Genomic DNA, 23234 nt, shown 5'->3' with positions numbered 1-23234 from the left:
TCTGACCAGGAACAAATAATCAGTCTAGTCAATCTCTGTGGGAAAGTCTCTGGTAAAAATGGCAACATCGAGAACTGTATCAGCAAGCCTACACCAAAAAGAGGACCTCGTAAGAGAGCAACAGTCGACGTGCCATCATCTAGGCTTTCATCCTCCAGTTCATCCAAAAGTGCTTCAAGTTAATCCTGAAGATGCCAACACTCATTTTGTCAATTTATATATATTTTTTTGTAATTATTATACCATAGTTTGGAGTACTTGCTGTAGAATACAAGCTGTCTTTGCACTAGCTCTAAAGAAGATTTTCTTCTGGTTTTAGAGAACTAATTTTGTTTTAGCATTAAACTGTTGAATTTTTTTTGTACTTAGGATAGTTACATACAGCAGTCAAATTTTTTTAAACTGCTATATGTTCACTGTTTTAAAACCGGCAAGGGGGCTGATAAAACATTAATTTGTACTGGCCCTATGGCTGAAAAAAGCCTTTTTTGGTAACTGTGAAAAAAGGCTTTTAACCCATTTTTGAATAGGTTAAAGTTTGATGTGTTTTATAATTTGTTCTCCAGTCATGTGAGCAGATTTTCTAGAGAGAAAAGGGATAGGAACAAAACTTGAAAGAAATTGCTTTACTTTGGCTGTCTTTTATTCTGTCACAGGCAAGATGAGTTTTGTAATTTTTTTAATTGGAGAATACACTTTCTTCAGGAGGTTATGGCAGCTGAAGATGGACTTTGTTTCCTAACCATAAGCAAAATGAGAAGATTTGGAGTAAATATGTTCTCTTTTACCAGCACATCACTATGCATCTGTTTGAGGGGGGTGGAGGGGGGGGCGGGGGGGGAGAGAAGGAAAAAAAGACTGCCTGCCTTGAGGGAGTCAAATGAGGGAAAACTGTGCCTGATTTCATTAGGAAATCCATTCTGTTGTTTTTTGGTGCTGTTGGCTACTTTATCAAAAACCCTTCAATAGCATCCTTTAAAAAATAAAAGTGATTGAAGCCATAAGTGCTTCTTTGTCATAGACGTGCAATCTTTTTAACATTCCATTTCCATTCCACTGCTGTTTTTCACATCTCTACACAGTCAGCATTAATTTTTGTTATGAATTTTTCATTATATGATCACATTTAGAGCCACTAGCAGGTCTGCATCTTTCTTTTGAATGTGAAAATGCATTTGCTCTCATCGTGTCTATTTTTTCTCTTCATATTGTAACAAAAAAAAATCACACCTTTTGTACATACGCCTGTAAATTGTTTTAAATACTTGAGCCTTTTCTTGGGATGGGGCGGGGGTGGGGTGGTATAGAGACAAGATGAAGAAAAGCCTTACGTTTCACTTTCTTCATCGGTTGGATTGGATGCTTACAGGGTTTTTCTTGTAACATTTATAAGTGCTGCTTACATCACTGAACAACAACAAAAAATAATAATGGAGTAGCTGTTGCCCTTTTCTGGTTGTGTGTACAGTATGTGTGGAATAAAAAAGGGAAAATGTTTTCACAAACTGTTTTGTTTCATAATTGAATTCAACAATATCGTAGCTACCCATATTGCACTGAGCTTGCCAGTGGTGACTGTCAGGAAAGTCCTAATACAATTTGTTGGTTGTTGTTGCAGAAGACTGAACTGTTTTGGAATATTTAACAATAACATAAACAGAGTCAAGTGTTTTTTAAATGTGGTTGTCTGGTTTTTATGGCCTTGCTGTGTACTTTTCCCTCTTGACAGTAAACTTCTGACAATGGCTTACAGTTTGACATTTAATTTATTAGCGCTGCTCTGCTCTCTTTCCTTGTAAGGGAAGACTTCATGTTGTTTATTGCCAGTTTTTGTTTACTTTTCAGGTTTGTACTACAAGGTTTAATAAAAACAAAACTTTTTTTGGACACTTTGTCTGTCTTCTGGGAGGTGAGTGAGTGAAATAAGCTATTTCTTAATGAGATTAACCCTTTCTTAAAGTTAATTTATCATGCAGAAGTTTGTTTCCAGATTTAATTTCACACTGCTGAAACAGGAAACACACTACTAAAAAGCAAGCAAAACAGCTGAATCCTTAGGAAACTGGACAGTTCCCAGCTGGCTGGACATGGGGACTACCTCTTTCCAAGCCACTCACTACCACGAAGTAAGGTCTTTTGGAAGGTAATGGCTGCCTGTTGCCAGTCACCTGTTACTTTTAGCTTCCTCAGGCTAGATTTCTCTGTCCCTCAGTGTAAGAGCAGCTTCGTACTGATAAAGACCCTGAGAGCTGAAGAGCCTCATCCTGCTTGTTAGGAGGTCAGATCCACCCAGATGTTTAGTATGGACTTCACACAAACTTTGAGTTAAGTCATGGTGCAGTAATTTTTTCCCTAATTTTTTCTATCAAGATGTGGTCAAACTGAAGTTACTAGAGAACAGGAAATTAGGCAACAAAGCAAAAGCTGCATGATTAGGTTTTCCAATCACTAAATGATTCTCCCAAAATACCCATTATAAAATTAACTTGCAGGAAATGGTTTGGTATAAGTAGGAAGACAAGGCTGGGGTAGAAATACTTTATTAAAAGAAAGGAGCAATGCTTATAACTGTGCTAAGATGGCTGCTCCATAAGAAGGGTAAGATTTCAATGTGCAACTCCCATCCGTTGGTAAGTATTTCATTTGTAGCTAAAGTTATCCCAATAAATTCAGCACAGGGGGAGTGGATGCTGCATCGTCAGTGTCTTTGGCAGCATGTAAGGTTTTGTTTGTGAATCTTCTATATTCAGCTACATAGCTCAAACATGCAGATAAGGAACATTGTGACATCAATGTTAAGGAATTTCAAATAAAGAATTTAAAAATTAGTCAAAGTATCCAATCTCCTTGTTAGTTCTATACACAGTATATACAAAGCTTGACTGCTCCAAAAACCCCCAAAACTTTAATAATAAAGTGTGTAGTTTAGGCAATTTAAAAAAAAAAATCCACATGGCTGGCAACATTAGACTTTCATGATTAGTTAACTAATTCCTACAACATGGGTGAGTGCTTCATTCATTCAAAAGTCAAAGATTCTTAGAAGATATGGTGCTAGGATTCAAACCGTCTGAGAGTCACTTTCATCACTGTCATCCGAAGTACCTTTTCTTTCAGTATTTACAGCAGCAAGGGCAGTGTCCACTTGAACTTCCTCCTCATCAGACTGGATAACAGGAGACTCTCCTACTTCACTGGTACCCTGGCTGGCAGAGTCAGTCCAGGTTGATGATGATGAAGACAATTTTTGCCTTAATTCAGACTGGCTTGGAACCTGGAGGCTTATTTCATTCTGACAGGTTTTGGATTCAGGCCCTTCAAATAGTAAGGGGGGAAAAAAACCACATCAATCAATCTATTGAGCTGTAGTCTGTATGATATTGACTGGGGTTGAAATGCTGTTCTTAATATTAAAATGGCATACTGGATGTACTAGCACAGAGCCATTAATGCAATGACTGACAAGCCAACTGCTTAGTTAAATGGTGGTCCACAGCTGAGGTGTGTTACACATTAACTCTCTGGACTGCACTTCTCCATTTGTTTCCAGGTGTAATTTAAGATAAACCACTTTGGGCTTTACAGCCTGAAGTGGTTTAAGTCCTAGCACCTTCAGAAATTTTCTCCCCATCTAAATCATGCAGATAATTTAGATCAAATTGTGGGATTAAGCAAGAGTCACAGTTGATCTTTGTTCTGGCTGCTGCTGCTGCTGATCCTTCAATTTTCCCAGTAATGGTTAGTGATTCTGGTATTTATATCAAAGTCAATTCAGATTTCTGCATCTACCGCAAAACAATTTACTCACTGTTTGTACTGCATTAGCAGGAAGAGGCCACAACCAAGAGTTTGTCTACACTGGAGCATTAATTCTGAATAGCTTTGAAATGAATTAAAAGTAGCCTCAATTTGGTTTGAATGTCAACACAGGAGTTTAATGCAGTTTAAAGTCACAACTTTAGTTCATTTGGATTAGCTTCTCTGAGTATTCCTGTGTAGACCAACCTCACGATAAGAGCCTCCTTATATTAGAGACTGTCTTATGAGTATTTTGGGGCAGAGACTAAGGATGAAAGAAAGACAGTAGTATTCACATGTAGGGAATTAAGATTCACCCATGGTGTCGGAAGAAGTCTGAGATCTGGGCTTGATTACCAGCTTTGCCTGTTTCATTCTGATGCTTTAACAATAAAGCTATCCTTCCTCCCCACCACTTCCTAAAGTGAGGGGGGTTTTGAGTTCATGTGATTTTGAAAATCTACAGCAGAAGTAGAATTTCACCCTTTAATACTTCAAGCTCCCCAAGGTAAGCCTTAGCTGCAGTTATCAGTAAGTCTCCAGTAGACAGCTAAGGATAACTCAGTAAGTAAAATAAGGAAAGAAGCTAGAACAAGGAAGGTTTACAGATAGTTATTTGGGAAGAGCTCTCTCTTCCCATCCTACAGTCCTCCCCTGGCCCCTTGGAGGCCAACGTATGTGATTAGGCTCTCCAAATTTTAATGTAATAGTGTATCTTGGTCCCAAGCAACACTCTAGAGGGAGATGGGAGAGAGACAGGAGAAGTACTGTTAACTCTTGTCACATGTCTGAGTCAATCTCCATTATCATCAAATAATACTCCATGTTTTACAGGAACATTTTAGTATAATACACTTAACAGTAACTTAAATGCAAACCCATGAGTTTGTATTTAAGTTACTGTTATTTTTTGGAATGAAGTGGACTAGTACAGCAAAACTAATCTTCTAAAGCAGGAATTCTCAAACTTTATTGCACTACAACCCCCTTCTGACACCAAAAATTTATACATCACCCTAGGAGGGGGGACTGAAGCCTGAGCCTGCCTGAGACCTGCCACCTTGCATTTGCAGGGGAGGAGAAAAAGTGGAAACCCAAGGGGCCTGTAACCTGAGCCCTACTGCCCAGGGCTTTGGCTTTGACCACAGGCCCCAGCAACTCTAACACCAGCCCTGCTGCTCCCATTAAAACAGGGTCAGGACCCACTTTGGGGGCCCCATCCACAGTTTGAAAAATGCTGTTCTAAAGCTATACACAAATGCACTTTCCTCCTGTACACAGCCAAATTTCCCATAGCTGTAACTTAAATCTGAGGGAGCAAGGACAAAAAAAAGTAATTAAAATGTATTAACTGGATGATTTTGTCTTGGTTAACATATGTGTATTTTGTATTAGGAGAGGGGACAATTCAGTGTCCAATTAGTTAGAATGCCTGTTGCTGAAAGGTTAAGTGTCAATAGTTCTAATACAAGAGCAAACAAATTCACCCCCACCCTCTAGCTGTAAAATTCCATATGGACAGACAATTCTACAAGGAAGGAAGGAATTATAGGTGATGGGAGAAAGGGAACTTTGGTTTAAAATAGTGCATTGTGCTCACCCTGACAAGGCTAGAAAGCATCTTTTCACATATTGTCCAAGCTCAGTAGGCACTAAACTGCTCTAGGGTTGATTCTTGCGGTCAACTTAATTCTGTGAGACTAGCTAACAACCAAAGATTAAGAAAATACATTATATTACAGTAGCACTAGGAGGCTGCAACAGAGAAGTGGAGTCTTTTGCTAGGCATTAGGGCAGGGATTGTGTCTCTGTACAAAAGGTTTGCACTCCAGACAAAGGGTGGGAAGGGAAATGGTGGCACAAATAGGAGAAGTGACTTATCACACAGTAGGTCAATGGCAGACCCAAAAATAGAACCCAGATCACCCTAGTCACAGGCCAATATCCTATCCCTTACACCACACTGCCTCTTCATGCAATACAAATTTTGCTTATTTGAGCACAAGCTGGTGTAGGAAGCTAGTAACTGAATATGTAAAAAAGTTGGAAAAATTTGCACACAGTATACAAGAAGATTTGGAACAGGCTCCCACCAGAATGCATGTGGGCAAACACTTTTGTTTTAAGAGAGCATGTAGCCCACAGAGCTAGCTTTAGCATTTTCATTTGCTTATCAGTAACACAAAGAACCTACAGGTTGCATCCTATAAGGCATTAGCTTAAGCCTAAGGCTTTGAGGCCTATGAACTTTGGCACATATAAGTGGCCAAATGGTCAGCCTGAGTTTTGGGGAATAGCATGCTTAAGCAGGAGATTCTGTGTGAAGTGATACCAGGTAACTGCAGGAACACTGAACTTTGCTATTTTATGAGAGAGGCCTTGACAGATGCTTAACCACAAACTTGCCTTGGTAACAAATTGATGTATATGGTAATAAGCTAAAATCATTAATATACTAACCTACCTATAGGATAAAGACACCCTAATGTTGTTAGGGTGAGGAAGTTGCAATTGTTGGACAGGGTAGTTTGGGATGATGGGGGCAGGGCTCAGCAGCCCTGAGGGTTCCTTTGCTTCTGGTTTGTCTGATGTTGGGTGGCTGGTTCTTGCTCCTCTGCTCAGAATCTAACTGATCACTCTATGTGGGAGTCAAGAAGGAATTTCCCCACCTTCCAGGGATACAGCAGATCTTTCTCCAACCACGAATGGTCCATTTGCCTGGATATTGTGAGGGACATTTTCCAGAGGAGGAGAACTCCCCAGATAGACCTGTGTGTGACAAAGTACAATAGGAAGGGTCCACAGTTCTGCTCTCTTCACAGTCACCACCTGGGCTTACTCGCAGATGGTCCTTCCAGGCGAGAAGGAACACATCTTTTCTATTCATTTCCACCCATTTTGCTCGCATTCAAGATCCTGTATGGCAACAGGGTAAATATTCTGGCCTATGCAGACAATCTGGTCCTCATTTCAGACAACTCAGAGACTTTCCAACAAATACTCAATGGCATCAGCCGGGTTGCCAACTAGCTGGGGCTCCACTTCAATGCTAGGAAATGTGCACCCCTGCATATTGACAGCAGGGGAAGGGACTCAGTCCAGATGATACCGTTCCAGATCCAGGGTGAACTCTTGATCTTCCTGGAGGATGGGCAAGCATACTAACATCTCAGCACGCCCACAGATTGACTTCCCTACTGGCAGCATGGTGGCAGATCAATGCCTTGAACACCTTCCTAATCCCCCGTATTTCATTTGTCCTGAGGGGATCTGCCATGGCGAAGGTACCTCTGAACGAGGTGGACAGTACCATCCGGCAGCTAGTGAAGAGGTGGATGTTTCTTCCCTGGAGCCCCAGCAATGAATTGGTGTACATTTCACACCGGCAGGGCGGTGCCAATGTCCCTCAAATGGGTGATCTGTGCAACATTGCGATGATCACTCACGCCTGCTGCCTTCTGATGTGCCTGGATGCCATGGTAAGGAACATCACAGAGAGTGCTCTGCATGATGTCATCAGGAAGCGAATCATCAGGACTCCCTCCAACCAAGATTTTGCCACGTACCTGAGCGGCTCCTTGAAAGGCAAATTTGGAAGAGACAGGGGAGACTGCTTCACTTTAGACTTATCCCTACAATGCTATACAATGACTGGAGAAACATATCGGCTGCCACTGGATGTGGTGCAAGGAACGCCAAGAGCTGGGAGTCCTGGTGCCATCGGTGAAAAATGCAGAGCACACAATCATCACTCCGAGAGCTAGAACCAAGCTGGAGAGGACCCTGAAGGATGCCACCCCCTGGCAGTAAGTGGAAAATCTGAAATGGAAGCCAGACCAGGGGAAGGTCTTGGAGGTGACATGCAAATGGGACTTCAGCAACCACTTCCTCCTCGGGGGCAGCTTCACCCAATTTGCCAACTGGAGGTTCATCTACAAGACCCATCTCAACTGTGTCCTGCTGAATTGAATCATCTGCCATGGGAATTAGGACAAGCGAAACAGGAAGTGTGGCTATGCCAATGAGACACTACCCAACATCTTGTGTAGCTGCAAGCCTCATTCCAGAGCCCGGCAGCTGCGCCACACCACCATCCAAGATCGCCTTGTTAGAGCCATCCGGTCACCTGTAGGGAAGGTGGCTGTGACCCCCCGCCATCCCCAGAACAGTCAGTCAACTGCGACCGGACATCACCATCACCAACAAGGACAGGAAGAAGCTAGTCATGGTGGATGTCATAGTTCCCTTTGAAAACAGGACCCCGGCCTTCCATGACACCTGATCTCAAATTGGGACACCTTGAGAGCTAGGGTTACGAGATTCAGACTCTCATGCTGATTGTCAGAGCCCTTGGCCCATGGGAACCCAGTAATGAGCGAGTCTTGCAACAATGCAGAATTGGTCAGTGCTATGCTCGGCTGATGCAGCAACTCATGGTGTCAGACACCATCAGGTGGTCAAGGGACATCTATCTAGAACACATCACCAGACATCAGCAATACCAGGAGAGATCAGGTTGAGAAACAAAGTTGGGAAAGTAACTGACATACCTCCCTGATGGATTGTACAACCTATCCTAAATCCTCAAATACTGAGGGGCAATCTTCACTCATTGCTATATTGGCATTCCACAAGCTATTCTCAGTATAACCTTTCTGAGTGGGGTACCCATTAATTGGATGCTAATACTTTAACTGTATCACTGAATTTATTAATCTGCAGTATCCCAAATTAAGGTTGTGTACTATATGTATCTTATGACTTTCCAACCAACCTTTTTACTTTTGAATAATTTAAGCACTATCCCCAGACGTCCAGGCACTCTTTTCTTAACCTGTGTATTATACAATTTTAACGTCTGTTCCAATTCCAACCATAATATTGTTAAATCACAGACAAGAGGACACTTTAAAACACAATCTGCATTAAGTATCAGCAGTAAGAATGTAGACACTTCATGCTAACCAAAGGAAGTTAACACTGTTACAGCGTAAGTGTTTTCATAGTCAGGGCATACACCTAATCTTAGCAGGAGAATTAACCCCAGTAAATTTTACCTCTCCAACTCCATCGTGCTCAGTTTGTGACAAACTTACCCTAAGGTAGAGAATGGTGTCAGACAATCTTTTACTTTCACTATCAACACATTTAGTAAAACACTTTCTTTCCTCTGAAGAGACAGGTTGATTATCCTTAGGTTTAAGGAGACTTATTCTTGACACCACTTTTCCTAAAAAATTCTGGCTTTACGACTTTCTTTGTTTTTTGAGAAAGGCATTTTGGTGAGAACAAAGATTATGCACTTTGCAGAATAAAATTTTAATGTACAGCAACTGCTTGAGTTGACCAAACATCTCTAATCGTCTGCAATCAACAGCTAAACTGCTCAGGCATGCTACAGTAAGAGATCCCAGTACATCTCCATATATCAAAAGTATGTTAAATCACACTGTCTTAATATATTAAAAAAATTCACAAAGGATATAAAATAATGTAATTGCTTTAGAACAGGGATTCTCAAACTTCACTGCACCACGACCCCCTTCTGATGATAAAAATTATTACATGGAGTGGGAGGAAGAAATGAAGCCTGAGCCCACCCAAGTCCCACCACCTCTGCTGGCGAGGGAGACAAAGCCAAAGCCCCACCACCCAGGACAGTGGGACTCAGGCTTTGGCTTCAGCCCGGGGTGGTGCGGCTCAGGCTTCAGCTTTGGCCCCCGAGCCCCAGCAAGTCTAACATCAGCCCTCGTGCCCCCATTAAAACAGGGTCATGACCCACAGTTTGAGAACTGCTGCTTTAGAATACCGAGTCAGTACCTAAAAGCAAAGAGAAACTGAGTGAGTTTTGATTTAAAGGGAGGAATGACAGCATTCCTCAGTAGTTTTTAGAAAAAAAAGTTTATAGCACCACCTCTAACATGGCTCAGATCAACATGGATCAAAGAAATGTATTTTATAAGCTACTTACTGTCTGTTCAACTTGTACTCTGGTTTTATTTATTCAGAATACCAGGTCATATGAAGTAACTGAATGTCTCAGTCCTACTGCAAGTTATTCTCTTCAATTAGTAAAGTAACATACCTGAATACACCAGTGTAGAGAAACTCCAGAAAGAATCATTTAATGCTGAGTTCCAGCCCAAACATCTCCCTGTGAGTCTTGACAAAGAGAGACTACATCTTTGAGCAGCTTTTGTGATGAAAGTGGTCATGGCTTACTTCAAAATGACAAATTCAAGACTAATTATGGGGAAAGTATTCTACTTAAAATAAAAAGCTGAACTACCACAAAGGAATTAAAGCTGTTATTGGTGAAGGTGTGTGTGTGTGTGTGTGTGTGTGTGTGTGTGTGTGTGTGTGTGTGTGTGTGTGTGTGTGTGTGTGTGTCTGTGTGTGTGTGTGTCTGTGTGTCTGTGTCTGTGTCTGTGTGTAATTAAAATGCCAATTAATAACTTTTTTTAATATATAAAGCCAAAGATCCTGTAAAGCAGATTCTTTCCCCACCTAAAAAAACAAAAACGTACAAGCCATCTAACCCCAAGACCCTCAGAGGGATGCCTAGGGCCAGAGGAAAAAAAAGGTCTCCTGGAAAAATCAAGCAGCTTTGCAGTAAGCTCTTACACCTCATGACTGAGGTTCTGTAGGAAATACTAACCTTCAGAAAACAGATACAGTATGAAACACTATACATTCTAGATTAGAGTCCTAGTGATTTATTAGTGTAAGCACAACTAGATAATTTACAAGGCATGCTCTAACTGTTCATTTCATACCCAAAATGGGAGATAATATGCTATCGTCCTCTCCTGAGTTCAAGAAGACATCTAGTGCTTCTTGGTCAGACATATCCATCAGGTCCATCTGTTCCAGCATGTCCACATTCACCTCCATTGAAGACATACTTCCTATTGGCTCTGCAGCAATAAACAATATGAGTGAATTGACAATGTAGCAATGTACAAAGCTGATGGTCTTTGTCTAGAAATGTTATTACAAAGACTTCCACAATTGCCACATTATTATACTGCATCCTTGATTATTAAACAGCTATTCTCAAAATGTAATATTACATACATTGGCAAACAAGGAAACTTGATTATTGATAGGAAACAGCTTTGGTAATCAGAGAGAAAACAACAAGGTATGATCTTGATAACAATACAAGCTATCGTATTTATAGCTTTTTGATATGAATTATAAATAGCTTCTCACAGGCAGTCTCAGAACCTACAAAAGCAGGAAAGACTTCTTTGTTTCTTGCTCTCATTGTTTTAGAATAGGCTGCCATCATTATCTTTGTAAAAAGGTATTTTATTAGTACTAATATTTGTATTACTAGAACCCAGAAGCTGAGGGAAGGGTGGGGGGATGGATCAACATTCATATAACACTCCCTCTCAGTACCCAGCCCAAACAGGAAAGGTAATGATCCAACCAATGGCCCAAATTCTGTGATGAATCCTGGTCACATGCCACCTAAGGCACATTGTGCACATGCTAAAAGAAGATAAATCAGAAGACACAATGAGAATCAGGGCCCTGTAATGTGGGTGCTATAGGAATGCCTATCAAGAGACAGACCTGCCCAAAGGTGCTTACTAATCCAAACCTTTTCTTCTTCCTGTGTCACAACTCTACTCCCCACCTGCACATTTAACAAAAATCCCTCAAGAAAGAAAAAGTACAAGACTGTACAATGTACAAGTATCAACACACTGGAGTTGTGAAAATACAAGGAAGAGTTGTAATTCTCAAAAGGCGGTGTTTTCTTCCCATTCAACCCACCAGTGTGATCAGTGGTAGCAGACTATAGTGCAGAGCCTAGACCAGGGGTGGCCAAACTTACTGATCCTCCAAGCTGCAAACGACAATCTTCAGAAGTTCAAGAGCCGGGGCAAGCCTGCTGGTGCTCAGGGCTTCAGCCCCGCAGGTGTCTGCCCAGGCTCGGGGGCTTCAGACCCACTCCAACTGAAGCCCTGAGTCCCAACAGGTGTGCCCCCCAGATTTCTGCCAGGGTTTGCTGACCCTGCTCAGTCACATGGTGCTGCTGAGCCCACTCCCTGTACAGCAGCTGCTGAAGCAGGCAAGCTGGGAGCTGCAGACAGAGCCACTCCCTTGCTGCTGACTCTCCCCATGGAGCTAACGCAGCTCCCACTCCCTGCAGCACTAACACCTGGGAACCACAGGGAGGGGTTGCTGACGGTAAGGGGAGGGCGTGACTCAAGCTGCTGGGGGGGACCTTTAAATTGTGTCCCTCCCCGTCCCCCCAGTCAGGAGGAACCAGTCATCTCTGGCAGAAAGCCCTAGCCCCACCACCCTGCCCCAAGGCAGAAGCCTCAAGTTCCTCCCATCCAGTGAGATCGATGGGGAAAAGGGGAGTGGGGCTCCGCAAGCCACACTTTAACTGTAGAAGAGCCACATGCAGCTCACAAGCTGCTGTTTGGCCATCCCTGGCCTAGACAAATGTCAAATGTATTGTCCCATATGGAGACTTCACACCATTAAAGACAAGTGCAAACTTCTGATTAGTATCAGTATAATGCCAACACCAAATTCTTGAAGAAATATCTTTCCTTTAACCTAATAAACATATTTAAAAATGTACAGTGACTCCTCCCTTAACGGTGTAGTTATGTTCCTGAAAAATGCTACTTTAAGCAAAACGATGTTAAGCGAATCCAATTTCCCCATAAGAATTAATGTAAATGGTGGGTTAGGTTCCAGGGAAATTTTTTTCACCAGACAAAAGATTGTATTATATATATGTATACACAGTATAAGTTTTAAACAAACAAAGTAATACTGTACACAGCAATGATGATTGTGATGCTTGGTTGAGGTGGTGGAGTCAGAGGGTGGGATATTTCTCAGGGAATGCCTTATTGCTAAATGGTGAACTAGCACTCAGCTGATCCCTCAAGGGTTAACACATTGTTATTAGTGTAGCCTCATACTCTACAAGGCCGCACAAATCGAGGTAGGGGAGACAGCATGGCAGTCAGAGAGATGCACATTGCCCCTTTAAGTATGCTGACAGCACTCAAAGTACATTGCCTTTTTAAGTAGATTAACACACTGAGACAGCAGCTGCCTTCAGCAAGCTCCCTCTGTCCTGAGCCCTGTCGTGTCCCACCCCTGCTCTACGGAGATGGAGTAAGTGGGGGGCAGGAGCAGGGGGGAGGGGGACAGCTGACATTAACCTCACTTGCCTCCCTCACACACACAGCAAGCAGAAGGTTTCTGGAAGCAGCTCTAAGGCAGAGGGCAGGAGCAGCACATGGCAGTGGGGGGAGGGACAGCTGAACTGCCAGCAACTGATAGCCTGCTGGGCAGCTGCCGCACAGGGAACTTACGGAAGCGGGAAGCTGATACGGGGGCTGCTGATCCACTCTGGTTCCAAGCCCTCACCAGCTAGCTCCAACAGGCTGCTCTTTCTGCAAGCAGTGAACAAAGCAGGCGGCTGCCAAATAATGTTATAAAGGAGCACTGAGCAACTTTAAACAAGCATGTTCTCTAACTGATCAGCAACGAAACAATGTTAACCGGGACGACTCAGTGAGGAGTTACTGTACAAGTACTTTCAGCTGCCCCCAAAAGAAGTTTGTGTTTTGACTCTGCCGCAATTATAGTACATCAAATAAAGGAAAGATTAATAATGACTAAAATAATTATTTTTATAGCTCTCATATGAGCCCTTATTTACCTTTTGTTTTGCAGTAAAACTCTGACTATATAACAGGTAACCCAAAGAAATACCTTAAGTATGCATATTACCAAAAAGTCTCAAACAATGCTTATGCCAGTGTGTGAATGGAGATGCACTCCAACTCCTTCCTTTGATTACTTTATTTTCCAAGTATAGCATGTCCCCCTGTCTTGCACATCTGCAGCATAGTAAAATACTGTACTCAGCAATAATTAGGTTCTTCCTTGACTAGCGCTGGTACTGCATTATAAAACAAAGATCAAACATAAAGATATACCCATTTCTCTCCTATAATACACTGCATTGCTGTGTTTACCTACTGTGCACTTTATTAATAAAAGTTTCAAAATAAAAACAGTACAAAAAGAAACCAAAATAATCCTCTCAGTAGCCTTCTAGTTGTGAATCTATGGATTAAGTGGAGGATATTTCAAAACTTGCCTCGTCTCTCTGCTATCTGCAGGTATCCTGTAGAAAGGTATTGCTCCATATCCTGCTGGAAGGCTTCTTCAAAGAACTTCTGACGCTCCTTTAGCTTCATCTGCTGGGTATGCTCCATATCCAACACCTTCTGGGCATGCTCAGCATCTAGCTCAGCTGAGGACCAACAATAAAAAAAGAATACACACTATTAAAAATGTAGAAACATCTGTAAATTTGCTTCTAACATGACTTATCAGAATCACACCAACAAATTATCTAAGTATATCTTCTCAATCATACACTCATATTTAATATAGTATTAATACACAAAGACCTCCTCTTGAAACATTCTGTCTCACTTTCTAGGCTATTTTTAAAGAAAAGGACACATTTATCATTCAACCCAACTGTTCAAATTATATGTACCTCATCTGCACACAACTGATCACTCATCACAGTCACTGAATTCTAAGACCCATGGATAAACAAAGATTGGATTACACAAGTCTGAATCTCTATGTACAGTGATGTATAAGGGCAATAATGATATGATGTTATAGCATCATTTCTGCACTTCCTGAGTATTGCAGATAGTCCACTTTCAAAATTATACCTCATTACTTCCATAAGGCAAATATGGTATACTATGAGGTACTAAAACCGGATGCCCCAATATTAAACTGATATAATTCCAGATTTCTTGGAATGAATAAACTGAAACACTGATTGAGTACAGACTTCAAATAATGACAGTGTCAGAATACTGCTGAGTAAAATTAGCAATAATGTTGTTACACAGATTTAATAAACAAATTAATGTCAAGATGTTATAGTCTTCATTTTTTTATCTGTAAAGTGAACACAGTTGAGCCCACTTTGAAACTTCAAAGTAATGATGCCACTTCAAATAATAAACTGTCAGCTATTCCCCATTCCAACAGGATAAGAAAGTACACTTCTTATGATTCTCTTAACAAAAACATAATTCAGATACTCATGGCTGAGATGTTCTATTATCACAAAATATTAGTAATGTAATTAAAAAGAAAAATTAAAGGATTAAAGGCGGGACACTCAAAAAGTCAGATTCCTGCACCAACCTCGATCAACCTTGGAGAAGTCATACAGGAGGTCCAGAAAATTAATCCTACTTGTCACCAGTGTTCTAAGTGTACTCAAGATTTGGAAGAAATGGAAGAAGGATGCTTGAAACCACCCAAGTTTTCAGACATGTAGCTGCTTTGAAGGATATGTCTAAGAAAGGTACACATGAGATACATCATGAACAAAGGCAGTTTAACATGCCTTTCTGTGCAACCATGGAGAACCTTCATGTAGCAAAACCCCTGTGGTTCCACTACACACAGAGTAGGTCAGAATATGAAGAACCTATGAAGGGAAATGGATTACATTGCATGGAGCCATTCCCCTTAGCATGCTGTGAGTGCAAGTGGGGCACAGTTCATCAAAAGGCTGAAGTAGCAACTACAGAGCACAACTGCTGCCACTGAACGGTCAACTGTGGAAAAAGTTTGTGATTCTGGCTCTGTACAGAAACCAGGATTTAAGTATTAGAGAATTCACACTTCAATTGTTTCAGGTGGCATGTCTGCAGTGTGGGTTCAGGAAAAAAAAAAAAAAAGAATAGTGTCAACAATGTTTGGGATGTTATTCACAACTATAAGGGCTGGAAATGTAATCTGTTTTTTAAATTAAAAAAATAGATTCATCCAACAGTTTCTGCAGAGCTCCCTACTTGCCAGGAAATTTTTCTGTTTATTAGTGCATGAATTTGTCAACTCTGAGCTATCAGGATACCGAAAACCATGCGGGTAGTGTGGTTTCTAGCATCTGTTAGGAGGGTGCTTAGAGAACAGTGGGATGGCTGTCTTGCAGTATGATGGTGGATGAGGAAGTAGTGCTCCCTTGGACTGTGTACAAAACCAAAACAGAAGTTTGTAATTTCCCTAACATCAATAAGAAGAATCTAGCCAAGGGTCAAATATTAGTCCCAGATACATTAGATTTGGTTTGGTTTGTAAATTAATATGTAAAGTTTTAGCAGGGACAGTTAGTGTCTGATCTGCTTTAAAAGCAGAAGAGGATGAGGAGGCTGTAAAGGAAATATTTAAAATTACAGGTAAACATGCGAGGAGATACAAAGGCAGAGTTAAAGTACATGCAGAAAAATTATAGGATAGCTTTGATTTTTTGATTTTTTTTAAAACAACATTCTATTGTCTTTTTTATGACAAATATAACGTAATTAAGCTAGACTTTCAAGTTCTTTTTTCCTCTCTCTTAAATGGAAGATTCCATAAATGTGGAAAGTGTTGTGCCAGCTCTTGCCCAGTCTGTAATGTCAGCTGAGCACTGACAAACTCATAGCTGGAAACCAAACCAGCTCTCCTGTACGTTAGTTTTGTTAAAACAGATATTAGTCTTATAAGAATGTATTGAATGTTTAGACTCTATGAAATGCTTATAAATTGTGCCATGCATTAATCTCACTTGTCGTGTCTGTATTCCATGCTATAAAAATATGAACATTTTGCTTTATAACTTTGAAAACATTTGCTCTGAACTTGTGAACCCAGGCATGAAAATTGTCCCCTCTCCCTATTCAGGAGGCCTATGAAGATCAAACGGCCCATTAAGGAACATCACGATATAAAGGGCTGGTGAATAGACCTATCAACACCTTTGAAATGCTACATGCAAGGGAGATCTTCTCATGTACTGGAAGGCTAAATGTAACAGATAAAATAGGGTCACAAGAAAAATTTTCTTTTCTTTGCTGTTTGAACTCACAGGGCAAATGACAAACTAAGCCAGAGTTCCCCAGTGGTTACCCCTGGGTCTGCCGTGAAAGACATTTTGAATCAACACATTACTGCTACACCTCTGTCATCTTTAACCATCAGAGACGGTAAGTCATTTGTGTGCATGCTTGCTAGCATTAACCTGTAAATAACTCATTTCTTATTTCTAGTTAATAAACCTTTCTTTAGTTTACTACAGGATTGGCTACATCACTTTTTCCCAAACTGTGTTCTGCGGAACACTGGTGTTCCACACAATGTGAATAGGTGTTCCGTGAAAGAATCGTAACTTAAAAAAAAAAAAAGTCTTTAAATTTTTTTTAATTTTAAATTTGGCATATATGAAGCATAGTTTACAACTCTTTTTGAATGACTATAATTAACAAAAAACTCTTTTTTCGGTTATTGATAGATCTCGTATTGAATATCATGGCGTAAAGAGAACGCGGCATGCAAGCATGTTGACGTCTATCCCCTTCGGGCATGTTTCAGTTAGTGACATCGTACCCCTTCCGCTCGAGGCTACGCAAACTGCAGCAGTATGCATACACCATTCTCTTTACGCCATGTTGAATATAACATTCACTCAACACGTTCAATCCTGTGGATCTTTACCATGTGTGCAATAAGCACAACTAAACTAGCTTTTACTCAAAACAATGTAAATATTTGTGAAACAAAATTTGACAAAAATCAGTATTTCTAAATATTGTGACTAAACCTAATCACCATGGATTTGTGGCTAAAAGAAGGAACTTTGAAATGAAAAGCAAGTTCTTCTGGTACTCCAACTGTGGCCAAAATAAACGAGCAAAATATTGTGACACTTCAAAGTGAGGATGAACAATCGCAGTCTTTTGTTGCCAAAAAATCTGTTAGTACTAGTGAGTTATCTAACGTGAAAGAATTTCCACCGAAGTATATCAAAAAACAAGAAAAAGCAAGTGTTAAAAGACTGCAACAAAAGTATGATGAAAGTTATTTCTTTCGGTTTCATGTATGTTGGAAATAAAGATGTTCCTGATGTGCAGTGCGTCGTGTACAACAAAATACTAGCAAACAGTTCATTGGCTCCTGCTAAACTTTGTAGGCATTTGGAAACCAAGCATGCTGAATACAAAGATATGTTTTTTTTCAAGAGGCAGCAGGATTCACTTGGAAATTGTAAACTTTTGATGACTAAAATTACTATAACAGACAACCAAAGTGCAACAGAGGCATCTTATCGGGGAGTTACCATATAGCGCTTGCTGGAGAAGCTCACGCTATTGGAGAAACGCTTATCAAGCCTTGTGCAAAAGATATTGTAACATGCATGTTGAGCGAGCAGTCTGGTAAAAAAACTGATGCTGTATAGTTGTCAAATAATACTGTTGCACTCCATGTTAAAGATCTTGCCGATGACATAAAAAAAGAGCTAGTTTGCCAACTGAAAATTTGCCATGAGTATTCACTGCAGCTAGATGAGTCCACTGACGTTTCAGGACTTGCTCTGCTACTAGTATTTGTCCGATATAAATTTAATAATATTATTGAAGAGGACCTGCTCTTATGTGATTCTCTGCAAAGCAACACGACTCGAGAAAGAATATTCAACTGCATCAACAAGTTTATCAGAAAGCATGAAATTAGTTGGGGAAAATATATTGATGTATGTACTGACGGTGCTCGGGGAACGATTAGGAAGATGAAGGGAGCTGTAACGCGAATCATAAGCGTGGCACCAGAAAGCACTAACAGCCATTGTGTTCTACACAGACAAGCACTTGCAGTAGAAAAAAATACCAGCATATCTGAAAATTGTGCTCGCTGAAGCAGTACAAATTATCAATTTTGTCAAATCTCAATCACTTCAATCCAGATTATTTAAAATTTTGTGCGAGGAAATGGGTAGTCAGCACAAAATGCTTCTTTTACATACAGAAGTGAGGTGGTTATCCAGAGGAAAAGTGCTTGTGAGGCTTTTTGAGCTTCGTAGTGAACTACTGGTATTCTTCCCTTCAGATAATTCAGGACGAAAATTTAACAACTGTCTGACAAATCCCTCGTGGCTAATGAGACTTGCGTATCTTGCAGATATTTTTGCAAAATTAAATGAAATTAATCTGTCGCTGCAGGGAAAGAATATGATCATTTTTATTACAATGGATAAAATTTTGTCATTAAAAAGAAACTGGAATTCTGGGCATCTTCTGTAGAACAGAATAACTTCAACTGCTTCCCTACAATACATGAATTTCTGACTGAAATAAACTCTACAGTCCATGAAGAAGTTTCCAGCACCATTTTACAACACTTATGTGACTTGCAGGCCTTTTTATTAGAATATTTTCCTACAACTACTGATGATAATGCTTGGGTTCGAAATCCATTTGTAATTACAGCCAAACCAGTCGGCTTTACTATGCACGATTATGAAAGCCTAACTGACTTAATTTCTGACTCTGATTTGAAACAAAAGTTTAAGGCTCTTCCACTGAATAATTTTTGGAGCAGCCTAATAGAAGAGTACTCTAATGTGGCTAAACGTGCAGTTTGAGTGCTCCTTCCTTTTGCCACAACTTATTTGTGAGAGACAGGATTTTCGTATTATAATACAACAAAAACCAAACATAGGAATAGACTTGATACTGCGCCTGACATGCGGATTCAAACTTTCCAGCATTATTCCTAATATTAAGCAAATCTGTGATAGAAAAACGCAGAAACACCAATCCCGTTAAATCCAGATTTGTATTTTGGTTTATAAAAAATAGATTTTCCTAGTAAAAATCTAATTTGTTTGGTGTTCATGTATATATATAAAACAGGTTTTTTTAACAGAACACTGTTTTAAATTTTGACTCTTGCACTTGATTTTTGTACTACTTTATACGCACTTTCCAGTTAGAAGTTGTCAGTTCAAGTTATTTTAAATTTGTATTTTTACTTTGTTTTATAAAATATATTTGAGCATAAATGCAATTTTTTATTTGAAAACCAAAAAAGACTACAAAATAATATTATAAGTGTTCCATAATAGACTAAAAAGTGTTCTGTGGCCAAAAAAGTCTGGGAAACACTGGGCTACAGGCATTGTCTTTAGTGTGAGATCTGAGATACAAGTTGATCTGGGGCAAATGACAGGTCTCTTGAGACTGGGAGCAACCTGAATATTGTGTGACCATTTATCACTAAGTCCAGCTTGTCTGGGTGGCAAGATAGACTGGAGAACCTGAGGGGACTGTCTGTGACTCTATACTGGATTGATGAAATCTAATTATAGAACATACCACCAGTTTGGAGTGTCTGCCCTGTTTTTGACAGCCTGCTTTGAGGTAAGCACTCACCGTCATGAGCCATTCCAGACAGCACAACAAGCACATTGAAAATGCTAATTTTTTTCATTCTTTAGGATTATTTACCTATGCCCATCAATATTAGGACTTTAGTGAGGACTTCAGCTATGTTAGGCAGAGCTTATAATTTCTTTGAGGGTGTGCTAGCCATTTTAAGGGTAATTATAGAGACCATTACAAAATACACACTGTGTAATCCTATACCATACCCCTTGGTACCAGCATTCACTGTTCTATATAGCGTTAGCAATACATTTAGTAACTGGAAATGCAAACATCTGGCTCAAGGTGATTAAATGATACTACTGACTATGAGACGCATCACAACAGAATTCAGGGATCTTACACATTGTATTGGAGAAAATGTCAGGAGACGGATGGGGACTTTTCCAATATAGAATCAGTTGACTATTTCAGGGTAGCTATAATCAGCTACTTAAATATTTAGAGGTACAAAACCAGAGCTCTGATTCACTTACTAAAAGCTTTCTAACGATACATTTCCTTCCATGAAGGAAGTAGTAAATCAATAAAAATTTCTCCCCTGCAGAATTCATATTCCTTCCCTTGTGTTTCCCAATCTTCTGGCAACTATCTTAGAGGCTACTTACCTTAAAGTAACTGGAGTTGTTTGAGATGCCTTGGTCTACACTGTAGATGTGCGTGCCCCACACACATGGACCCAGAATCTTTTAGCCAGCAGTGTCTATTGGGACTGCACATTCAGCCTGAATGTCCTCATGTCCTAGCCAAAGGCAGAGCAGCAGCAACTGGCATTCAATCCTTCACAGATACAGATATTCAGGTAAAGAACTTTGTATTGAGAACAGGGCATAGGTCCCATGCGGACAAAGGCATCTTGAGGGGGGGAAAAACATGTTACTTGCCTGTATAGTAACAATTATTCTTCAAGGTGTTTTGTGAACATATATATTCCATTGCAGGTACAGTGCATCTAATGCACATGAGTCTGATTTGTCAGCACTATCACTAGGCAGCACACATGCCCATGCTCTCCTCGTGCAACTGTTCGAGGGCATAAAAGGGACGTGTCTGCCATTTCCTTCTCCATTCCTTCACATCACTGTCTATCTAATGTCTGAAGTAGTGAGGAAGGTGGAAGAGTCATGGAATGTATATGTACACAAAATCTCAAACAATAATTACTGTATAGGTAAGTAACTGGTTTTTCTCCTTTGAGTGATGGTGTATATAAATTGCACTCCAGGTGATTCATTAGCTATTCCCTCACAAGTGGAAGGACTCTGGATTATCTGAACAGAGATTGTAATCCCAGCTTCCCAAAGTTAGCATTGTCATAAGGAAGGCTGAGTGACAGCGTGTCTGAAAAAGATATGCACAGTGAACCATGTCACTGCTTTACACTTAACAGCTCTTGGATACTGCTCAGAAAGACTGCTGAAGCAGAACTAGCCCTGGTGGAGTGAACCATTATTCTCAGTGGAGGAGAGATGTCAGCAACATGGAAGTGGAACTTAATGTAATCAGAAACCCAATGTGAGATATGCTAAGATGACAATGATCAACTCTTAACTCTTTCAGCATGGGCTACAAAAAGCCTAGAAGAGGCTCTAAAGGACCTCATGCAGTCCAGGTAGAACATCAAAGCTCTATGAACATGCAAGGTGTGGAGTCTTCCTTCATCTTTGGAAGAGTGCTGTTTTTCTTGAAACCCCATAATATTAATAATTTGGTTCAGATGGAAAGCAGAGACCACTTTTGGCATAAAACTGGGTGTGACCTAGGGAAAATCTCATTTTTATGGAAGACCACGAAAGGAAGATCAGCCAGGAGAGCCTGACATTCCAAAACTCTTCTTGAGAAAGTAATTACCACTAGAAAAGCCATCTTCATATACAACAGAAGTAGACAGGTTGTCACCATAGGTTCAAAGTCAGATCCCACAAGAAGACTAGGTTTTGATACCATATAGATAATGAATCAGACACAGGTGGGTAAATGTTGAATAGGCCTTTTAGATGTCTGAAAACCAGAGAGTGAAAGAAAATGGAAAACCTAACTATTGGTGGATGCAGATATGGAGACAGGTGGACTATAATCAACCTGAGAGGCCAAATGATTTCAGGTGCAACAGATACGCCAATATATGTCTAACTCCTGTATGATGAGACAATAGTGTTGAGTTTGTGCCAAAATCAAAAACCTCTTCCACTTTGATGTGCACGTGGCTCTAGTGGAATCTTTGCTGTTGCTTACCAAGACAGCTTGAATATCTTGGGAGCATGATCTCTTGTGAGTACTTAACCAGAGATCATCCATGGTGTGAGGTGAGAGACTGGAGGTAAGGATGCAGAGACTTGCCCTGGGTCTGAGACAGGAGATCCTTGACTAGCAACAAAGTTATCAGAGGCCAGACAGAGTGCTGATGCAAGTCCGTGAACCAGTACAGCCTTGGCCAAACTGGCATCACCACGATTAATGATGCTTCATCTCTTTTTAGTTTCCTGATTACCCTTGGAATGAGAGAAACTGGAGGGAATGCATACAGGACACAACTGGATCAAGGGAGAAGATAGGTTATCTGTGATGGAACCTAGGCTGCAGCCCTTCCTGGAGCAAAATTGTTTGCATTTGTTGTTCAGGTTGATTGCAAACAAATCCAACTTGGTACTGCCACTCATGGAAAATCTGGAGAGGTATGGCCTTTTTTGGGGGGAGGGGGGGAAGAAGATATACCTATGTCATAGAACTGGAAGGGACCTTGAAGGTTATCATGTTCAGTCCCCTGCCTTCACTAGCAGGACCAAGTACTGATTTTGCCCCCGATCCCTAAATGGCCCCCTCAAGGAGGGAACTCACAACCCTAGGTTTAGCAGGCCAATACTCAAACCACTGAGCTATCCCTCTCCCCTAATTTCTGATTGACCACTTGTGATGGTGTATGAAATCCATGCTGAGGGAATCTACAATTGTATTTCTCACTCCTGGAAGGTGGAACACTTTCAAGGAGATACTGTTCCTTATGCATAGGTTCCACAGGTGTATGTATAGCTTCTTGGCATATCTGAGGTGACCCTGCACCTCCCTGCTTGTTCAGATAAAACCTAACAGTGGTGTGGAAGCTGAATGAGATGGGCACCCCAGCATTTGGTAGATGCATCT

General features: G+C 40.6%; 2 protein-coding genes across 6 annotated transcripts in view; one reads left to right on the top strand and one right to left on the bottom strand.

The window, feature by feature from the left end:
- The window catches only part of JARID2 (jumonji and AT-rich interaction domain containing 2), a 329429-nt gene extending 327542 nt beyond the window's left edge, over nucleotides 1-1887 (top strand). Inside the window, exon 18 of the mRNA XM_030552478.1 lies at nucleotides 10-1887. Coding sequence (XP_030408338.1) covers nucleotides 10-183 — 174 coding nt within the window. The 3' untranslated portion in view covers nucleotides 184-1887. The remainder of the gene's footprint in view (nucleotides 1-9) is intronic.
- The window catches only part of DTNBP1 (dystrobrevin binding protein 1), a 176557-nt gene that overhangs the window by 1137 nt on the left and 152186 nt on the right, over nucleotides 1-23234 (bottom strand). For 3 of the 5 annotated variants that reach the window (XR_003999052.1, XM_030552481.1, XM_030552480.1), the window contains exons 8-10: nucleotides 13949-14104; nucleotides 10575-10715; nucleotides 3106-3315 (exon numbers count right to left, since the gene is read on the bottom strand). Coding sequence is in view for 4 of the 5 variants with exons in the window: in XM_030552481.1 (XP_030408341.1) it covers nucleotides 3106-3315; nucleotides 10575-10715; nucleotides 13949-14104 (507 nt within the window). In the remaining variant the exon portion in view is untranslated. Of the gene's footprint in view, nucleotides 1-1271; nucleotides 3316-10574; nucleotides 10716-13948; nucleotides 14105-23234 lie in introns of those variants that run through there. The other 2 variants (XM_030552479.1, XM_030552482.1) reach the window with 1 other exon arrangement.

The sequence above is a fragment of the Gopherus evgoodei genome, chromosome 2, assembly GCF_007399415.2.
Source record: "Gopherus evgoodei ecotype Sinaloan lineage chromosome 2, rGopEvg1_v1.p, whole genome shotgun sequence".
Lineage (NCBI taxonomy): Eukaryota > Metazoa > Chordata > Testudines > Testudinidae > Gopherus > Gopherus evgoodei.
This window is presented reverse-complemented; position numbering and strand designations above follow the sequence as displayed.